The sequence below is a fragment of the Lates calcarifer genome, linkage group LG23, assembly GCF_001640805.2.
Source record: "Lates calcarifer isolate ASB-BC8 linkage group LG23, TLL_Latcal_v3, whole genome shotgun sequence".
In the NCBI taxonomy this organism is placed as follows: domain Eukaryota; kingdom Metazoa; phylum Chordata; class Actinopteri; family Centropomidae; genus Lates; species Lates calcarifer.
In genome coordinates this window covers 16,203,918-16,213,174 of record NC_066855.1, presented here as the reverse complement: position 1 = coordinate 16,213,174, position 9,257 = coordinate 16,203,918, and the positions used below count along the sequence as shown (strand labels likewise).

Genomic DNA, 9,257 nt, shown 5'->3' with positions numbered 1-9,257 from the left:
TCTCCATGATCTCTTTCACATCATCTATCTGTTAGTTCATATCTGAACTCTGACTCTGCAGAGAAATGTTCCACAGGCAGGCAGTTCTTTGTGTACTCAGCCACAGACGCCCCCCCTAATCAAAGACCTCAGGGGCCCCCAGGTACAAAGACTGGGCATGAATGAGTCTGTGGAGGAACTTCAGAGTAACTCTTTCATGACATTAATGTTCTTCTATGTAAATTATGAAAAACAAGTTAGACTATCAGAGGATCAGTTTGTGACGGAGTGGGAACATTGTGATGGAGTGGGAACATCCAGCACAGGAGGAGTTAAATAAGTGTCACCATGAAAAAAAAAAAAAGGAAAAAAAAAAACAGTTCCCTCCCTCCCCTTTTCTCGCCCCTGAATGGTCTAAACCCCCTGGTTCACATGGCACCCTCCCCCCATGTGTATGTTGTCTTTGCCTTATATAGTGCAGAGTTTTCCGGCTGCTCTGCCTTGGGACCGTCAGACTAGACCACAGTCAAAATCTGTCTGCACAATCTGTCCGTCTTTTGTTTTGCTGTTTTGATAAGAAATACATCTTGTGCTAGAACAGCATCTCTGCTCCACAGGCATCACCTCTGCTATCTCTAACCACTTTGCAACGTGTCTGACGGCTTTTGAAAGGGGCAAAATGAACGGCACAATGGATGGGAACTACGACCACGCTCCTCATGACGGGTCCTTCATGTTTACTTCTGAGTCTGTGGGAGAGGGACATCCTGGTGAGTGGGACTTCCTCTCCATGCGGTATTTCGTCCACAGCTGCCTCGGATTATGAGCGAGGAGAAGGGGTTATCACGTGTTAAAAACACTTTTATGTTTCAGTGATCATTGATGACTTTGAGGAATGTGCAGAATCCTGAACAGTGCATGGAGCCACTGCACCACAGAAAGCAGTTAGAGGAGCCTCACACCACCGATTTAAAGTGTTTTTGTGAAGTATTTAGAGCATTGTTCCCAGACTTTACAGATAAAACAGTGGATTTTAGCACATTATCAAAGAGAAAACGTGCACTGTAGATTCATATGATGCTTAGGATTTAATCCCAGTTTGAGAAAGTTGCAGTAAAACTTGAAAACACAAGTTCCCCAGCTGAAATTTGGTTGAATAATGGTTTCAAAGTTAACCAAACTGTTCGGTCACAAACATCACAGACAGATTAGCTTTAGTTGCATTTTTTCCATTTGAAGTCAGCTTAGTTTCTGAGCACATGGGGGCAGCAGAAACAAACTGTGAACACAGAAACATGTGCTTATTTGCACATACAGCAGTTACAAAGCAACACTGTCATTCAATTGGAGTCATGCTTGTGTCCACCTGATGAATCTAGGTCCAGTATTTCCAGTATTTCTCTCTTTTAGCTCCTATTTTGGGCTCCACCAGCTCCTGAATGGAATATCTGGCTCTGTAGCTACTAAATGCTCCACTATGTTCCTTAGATGGTCTCTAACTGTGTCTATCTTCTGTTTGCTGCTGAGCAGGTAGTGCACAGTGGATTTTACAGCTTTTTCTCTGAAAACAGCTACTGCAGCCAAAAACGACAATATGAGAGCTGCAAGAATGAACCAAAACAGTACAGTGGTGGACAGATAAACAAAGAGCTGAAACTCACTATTAAGCTGCAAATTAATTTAAATAATATTTATTATAGCAGCTTTAAAGTATTAAAGATACACAGCAACTTTCTATGTCTTCAAACTACAAAAGCCTGGAGAGTTTCACCTCAAACTATGCATGCTGGGAAGTCCCCAAATATCCTGGTGTGTTTGTTTAGAGACTTAATTCAATGAGTTGCGAGAATTTCAGCAATGTGTTCAGTCAACTCAATATTTCAAGCCCAACGTTTAAAAAAAAATAATGTTTGAAAATGTATATATTTCTATGCATGACAATAATAAAAACTTCATTCATTCAGTTCATTCATTCATGCAAACAAAATGACAATGTTTAACACCACTGCAACAGCAAAACTGGTGGTCAAACCTACCTGTACATGGGTATTCTTCCACTATTGTTATGAGTACAGGTGTACCACAGGTTTGGTCTCAGTCTCAGCAACCTTCACTCAAAGTGTGCAAAACCATAATTTGACAACACAACCACCAATACCCCAGTCACCACTGACGTATCTGTCAACATCATGGATGGTTTTAAATTTCTCAGCCTACAGATTCCTACACTCTGAACTGGTCTGGCAACGGTGACTGAAAAAATTGGCATTGACAAAAACTTTTGTCTGAAAAGTCTTGAATTTCAAAATTTTATCAACTAAAAGTGCTGAGATATTAACAGCAAAATGCACTTAAAGTATCAAAGTAAAAGTACTAACTGGTTGTGCAGTTAAGTCTGCAAAAGCCTCAATCCTCTGTCTACAAAGGAGTCCTAAAACATTAATATAAAATTTAAGTGTTTTTGCTCAGGAATACTGTATAGTTTTACAAAAAGGTTCAAGACAGACAGAGTGACTAGAGCTTGAAATAAGACACTCTGCTGCAACAGATTTACAAAGAATTAAACTTAATCTTGTTAAATTCTTCAAACAAGATGATTTGCATTGGAGCTGTCTCACCACTGGCTGATATTTCAATATTTTGGAAGGGGGTCATATGTGGCTAACAACTTAAATACTCAAATAAATGTGGGGCAATGGACAATTAAAGACACTTTAACATGTGTCAGTACCGTTAACGTCAGTGTGGTGGATCTTTGATGATCTGACGGAGTTACTGTATATCATGTCACACTGGAATGTATTCACCAAGCCAAGGCTATTCATAGGGCTGCAGCTCCTAACAGGACTGATGTGTAGTCCTCTGATGGAGCAGTGAAATCTGATATTTTCAGGCTTTGCCCAGATGAGGAATCTGATGTGCAGCAGAAGGTCACACGAGGAAACAACCTGATATCTCCAGCTCAAATACATGATGCAGTTAATGATGTATTTAAATCCTTCTCTTGTCTTCCCAGATAAGATATGTGATCAAATCAGTGATGCGGTGCTAGATGCTCATCTGAAGCAAGACCCTGATGCCAAAGTGGCTTGTGGTGAGTAACAATGTGTTTTCCTCCAGCAGAGGGAAGCAGCACACAAATATAAGAGTGAATTGTCTTCCCTACAGTAAATCTGAGAATTAATGGTTTTTAGAGCCAAGCCAATCTAGAAGCTACAGTCTGTGAGTACCTGTTAGAAAAGTCAGTTCCTTCGTTACTTTTCTATAGCTGACAACTTGCTTATCTGGTATAGCTTCTTGATTCTACTTCTTGTCAAACTGAAAAAGGACGTGGGCTCTACTTGTAACCTTTATACCAGATCTCTTGATGTCATCAAGGATGCTCCAGGTCAACAAAACCACATTTCATCAGTATACAGAAACACAAAATATACAAAACTGTGTTCCTGTACACAATAAGAGCAGATACAACGACTGCATGTTGTATTAAATTCACAAATAAGTGGAAAGCACTTATTAAAGTGCCAAAGCAGTGTAACTGACAGGCCATGTACAGGAAACAAAGCCAATCGCTCAGGCAACAGAAAATTCATTAAAGGGGTTGATAAATGAAAGAATCACCAAGCAGGCTTCTTCTGAGTGCTGTGAAGTATTACACACTTCTCACAGGAGACTGTAAAGGTTAAAAATGCAAAGGAATAAATAAAGAATAAAATGGTAAGAAATGTATGAAAAAACCTAAACTTCTCAGGACAGTCCCATGAGTAGTGTGATGTGCTCTGTGTGTTCAAACAGAGACGGTGTGTAAGACAGGCATGGTGCTACTTTGTGGCGAGATCACATCCCGGGCCAATGTGGACTACCAGAGAGTGGTGAGAGACACCATCCGATATATCGGTTATGACAACTCAGAGAAAGGTGAAGTGTAACAGCGCCTTGTACTTCTTTAGCTTTGATTGACAACTTTAATCTGTCAGATGCAGCACTTTGCTTTACGTAAAATTACTCAGATTCTGACTTGTCCTCTCTCCATGTCTCCGTCCAGGCTTTGATTATAAGACCTGTAACGTGCTGGTGGCTCTGGAGCAGCAGTCCCCTGATATTGCACAGGGAGTTCACATCGATCGTCTAGAGAGTGACATTGGAGCTGGAGACCAGGTGGACACCTGGCAACAAATACTGTCTCTTTTATCAAATAGTGTCCTTGCATTTGTATCCTTGAGAAACCATATTGTTTTGAAAGTCAAAACTATGGAATCAGAGCTCAACTGCCACAAACAGGATAAAGACCTTTGAGACAACTTAACTTAATAGTTTTAATTCAACTCATTCTATGTGGACAGGGTCTGATGTTTGGATACGCCACAGATGAGACAGAGGAGTGCATGCCTCTCACTATAGTCCTCGCCCACAAACTCAACGCCAAGATGGCTGAACTGAGACGAAACGGTACAGTCCCCTGGCTCCGCCCAGACTCCAAGACACAGGTGGGATCAAAATACACAACTAGATACACAACTAACCAGCCCACACCGTCTATAAGACACCAAAAAATATTGTTGCTGTGGTGAAACATGTGTCTGACAAGAACATTACATTGCAATAAAGAGCTTTGTCTTTCATCAGGCTCATTTCCTAAAACACAGCTCAAGTTTATGATTTACCAACTGGAAGAACCCATCAGAAATTACAGCCATTTTACAAAACAGCGGCCCCTAAATCAGCATATGAAATGGACTTCATCATCAAGCATACTTAAATCACTAACAAAGTCTTTTGTCTTCAAAGTCACCAGTAAACCTGTCTGTTAGTACAACTAATGGTTGTGTGCCTTTACATAACTGTTCGCACACAGTTGAATTCTGTTTCACATAAAACTCAATACTGTACTTTTAATTGGTAAATAGGTTAACAGGTACAACTTGCACTGAGAATCACAAACATGACACGTTTCAGGTGTTGAAAGGAAGTCCAGCTCCTCTCCCTCTGTTTATAGTGAATACTTAACTCTCTAGCACTATATGTGGGACAGTGATCGTAGCCTCCAGAATGTGCTTACCAGCAGACACCAACCAGAGCACGCTGGTATGCAACATCTGAGCTGGGAGACGTCTTTCCAATAACACTTTCAGCCTGTGCAATGAGTTCACTGCACACGTGACACACCCGAGAATCAAGGCCTTGGTCTGCAAAAGCCCAAGGAAGGTTGCCTCTAGATGTGAACGAGGATAATGTGCATGTCTTAATGCAGGAATACAGTAAATACGCTTAAAAACTCCACCTTCCCTCCACCCTTATCCAGGTGACAGTTCATTATACCCAGGAAAATGGTGCTGTGATTCCCAAGAGGGTCCACACTGTGGTGATCTCGGTGCAGCACGATGACTATGTGAGCCTGGAGGAGCAGAAGAAAGTCCTTGAAGGAGAAGGTCATCAAAGCTGTGGTCCCATCCAAGTATCTGGACGAGAACACCATCTATCACCTGCAGCCCAGCGGACGGTTTGTGATCGGTGGACCACAGGTAAAGGTCTTAAGGTCTCAATGTGGTCTATAAAGGTTACTTCTCCTCACCATGCACCTTGGAAGTAGTGAAATGTGCCACAAATCCCCACTCTGCCAGCTACACAAATTAGCTAGACTGCAACGTTTGGCTACATTTGGCTAATATCATTGCAAATAAATACACATACATTGCAGATGAGAGCACACAGATTCAGTGGAGTCATAGCTCACTGAGCAGCCAGCAACACAAAATCACCTGCATGGCCAATAACTCATGTTTACCTCACACTGAACCTCAACAGCAGCCATAGGTATTTTACTGGCATTGCCAAGGAAACACAACTTCTACTGAGCCAAAACATAGCATGTAGCTAACCATGAATTAAAACGCAAGCAGCACAAGCAGCATGTAGGCTACATACCGTAGCAAAGTCCCGGGATGTTCTGGCGTGTTGAAATCCGGTGAACAGGCTCCTCGCAGTGGACACTGTCAAACAGCAAGCACCAGGAAATTCTACCTTTATCCGGCGCAGCATCGTCATTTAAAACTCTTTAATTATCAAAAACGAGAAACTCAGACGCCGCCGCAACACGCGAGGAAGTTAAACTGTCCGCCGTGTTCACCTGAATGAATATGATTGGAGGTTCGTTTCGCAGCTGCGAGTGAGCCAATCGTTGTAAAGAATACCGCTAACGCTAGATCCAATCGGCTAAAAGGGAGCCAGGAATGCTCCAAACTGAGTTAAATGACCCGGATGTAATTAAGTGGGAGCCATGATTAGAGGTCGAGTCCTCTGAGTTGAACAAAATAAGAAATATATGAATGTCGATTGACTACATATTGTTGAGCTACAGCTACTTCACAACAGCCTTGTCAGTAAACTGTATGAGCTGAATATAGGCTAACTTACTCTGCCTTATTTTTATTGAATTATTATTCTGATTACTTAACTTTCTCAACTTATATATTCCTGTCATGTTATTATATTATTTCATCATTTCATTTGTCTTGTTGTTGTTTTTATTACTTCTTGTGAGTAATGTGTGTCTTGTGAGTGTAAATTTCCCCATTGTAGGACTAACAAAGGATTATCTTATCTTAATTGATGGTTAAATGTTCCCTGTGTATAAACTGAAGTTGTTTCTTTAATAGCTGTAATTCTTTTGTTTGTCACAGTATTTATCTTTTCATTTGTTATAGATAAAGCAGGCTTAAAAACAGCCCAGAGTAAGTACAGTCAGATTCTCTCTTTCCCTAAATTCTCTTCACGTCTTTGCCTGATGTCATTGCATTTTCCATTGAGGCCAAGGAAAAAATGTTAGAAAAGAAGATGTTAAGTCTGTTAAACTTTGTGTTACACACAGCTGCAAGCTCACATTTAAATAAATTAAATACTATGGTTGAACCTATTCAAAAAAATCCTTATAAGTTATGTGTGTGTGTGTGTGTTCTTCTGCAGGGTGACGCTGGAGTGACGGGCAGGAAGATAATAGTCGACACCTACGGTGGCTGGGGGGCCCATGGTGGCGGGGCCTTCTCTGGGAAGGACTACACTAAGGTGGACCGCTCAGCTGCCTACGCCGCCCGCTGGGTGGCAAAGTCTCTGGTGAAGGCCAAGCTGTGCAGGAGGGTGCTGGTGCAGGTGAGATGATATCAAATCCTTCCTGAGTAATGTCAGTCATGATTTAATATGGCTTTCACATTTTCTAGGTAATTTTAAAGGTTCAAATTGTATCTGCTGTATCTGCAAATGCCTTAAATTCTCTAGCATGATCCTTACAAGATAATGTTAACATCTGGAGCTTATCTCTTAACAGAGAAGTGTAGGGAGTTTATGTTTGTCCATTTCCTGTTTCAACATGACAATGCCCCTTTTCACCAAGCCAGATCCAGTTTGCTGTAGAAGAACCTGACTGGCCTGGCTCCATCCATGTCAGCCAGTGTTTTGCCATGTGATTCACTGTGTCGCTTGTCTTTATTTCCAGGTGGCGTATGCGATCGGAGTAGCTCAACCACTGTCCATCTCCCTATTCACCTACGGCTCCTCTCAGAAGAATGAGAAGGAGCTGCTGCAGATCATCAATAAAAACTTTGACCTCAGACCCGGCATCATCGTCAGGTCAGCATTTAACTGATACTACAGCATCTGATTGGCTGTTATATGAAGTTTGATTATACTTCATCATGGAAATGTTTAGGTTACGTTACTCTGAATATGCCTTGCCTACTCATTTTGGCTTTAGGGACCTGGATCTGAAGAGACCAATCTACCAGAAGACAGCCTGCTACGGACATTTCGGCAGGAAGGAGTTTCCCTGGGAAGTCCCAAAGAACCTCAACTTCTAGTGTATCTATGTATCAGTGTATATGTGTGTGTGTGTGTGTGAGAGTGTGTGTGAGCGTAAATGATTTATAGATAGCAGTCCTCGTGCTCCTGTAACCCAGTAAGTAAAGGCAGCTGCCAGTGAGCAGGGGAGGGGACGGAGGGATGGGTCAGGGTGGGGCGCAGATAATCTCTGGTCATTGGGCAGAGGAAGAAGCTTCATATGTAATTTATGACTATGTGGCCCCTCAATAGTAACAAGAAATATGAGTGAGCTATTTGGTATTTTGTCTCGTAGATACAGTGTACGGTCAGCGTGCCTGCAGTTTGATTCACACAGAAGTTGGTTGAGAAAGTTGTTGTCTGCAACTATTTGGCTTCGATGTCCAGAAATAAGAGGATGACCAAATTTAAAGGGAGAATAGCCATGAACACTTTAGGAGAAACAATCCAATAATCTATATTTTTCTTACTCTTTGATAGATACTATACAGTGCTAGTGAGTATCTGCAGGTTTTACACCTATTGATATAAAGCCTTGAAGATCTTAAAGTAATTACAAGAAAGTCTCAATGGTTTTTATGAGTCTTGGTGTTTGACTGACACAAACCAACCACAAAACAAAGATGAGAGATGATCTCAGGAGGAGGAGATAAAGACACTCCAAAGAACTTTTAAATGTTGTAAATCATTTGAAGCATTTTTACTGCATCCTGGATGGATCATTTGAAACCTGTAAAGGTGTTGGCACTTCTTTTCTTTTTCTCTACCTTTTTCACAGCTCTTGTTGTAATGGTTTTCATTAAGAAATATGGACCTCCTCCTAGGTCCATAAAATGTTGTTTTGGCTATTTGATATTAAAACACTGAATTTCATGAGGAGCTGCAGGCACTTGATTTCCACAACATGACAGTAAAACAAAGATGAGATGTGATTTCACAATTAAATGTCCCAAAGAGGTTTCAAATGTCAGTGACTCTTAAGCTGCAGACTGTGACTCTTAATAGTCTTTAGAGGTCTAAATGTTTATTTTTTTTTGATAAGAAATCAACGCACAAACCTGTAACCTGAACATACAATTATATTTTCTTCGGAGGTTGACGTTTAAGATGATACCGTCACGAGTTTTGTCCAGTTTTAAAGTATTTGGTATGAAATATTGAATTTCAGTTCCACTTTCAATTCAGCTTCAAAACAAAGATTAGAAAATGGCTTTCATAGTTACACTGGATGATCTAAAGCCTTTAAAAGTCTTAAATTAGAATATAGACTGTGAGTCTTTTAGTTTTCAGAGCTCTTTATGTTGTGTCATTCATTAAGAAAGAAAAGCACAAACTGAAGTCCATTTTTGAGATTAAAATAATGTATCGTAAGTGTGATATTATTTGGCGTTTTGTGTCCGCACAAAAACGATTGGAAACAAAGGGATGTGATCTTAGAAGAGGGAGAT

The 9,257-nt window shown here is 40.9% G+C and overlaps 1 protein-coding gene across 1 annotated transcript; it reads left to right on the top strand.

The window, feature by feature from the left end:
- The first annotated feature begins 476 nt into the window (after positions 1-476).
- On the top strand, positions 477-8,682 carry LOC108891984 (S-adenosylmethionine synthase-like). Its single transcript, XM_018689386.2, is given in 10 exon segments — positions 477-749; positions 2,996-3,073; positions 3,775-3,897; positions 4,025-4,137; positions 4,323-4,466; positions 5,282-5,386; positions 5,388-5,501; positions 6,943-7,125; positions 7,469-7,602; positions 7,727-8,682. Coding segments are annotated over 10 exon segments (1,188 nt in total). The 5' UTR covers positions 477-658; the 3' UTR covers positions 7,830-8,682.
- The last annotated feature ends 575 nt before the right edge of the window (positions 8,683-9,257 follow it).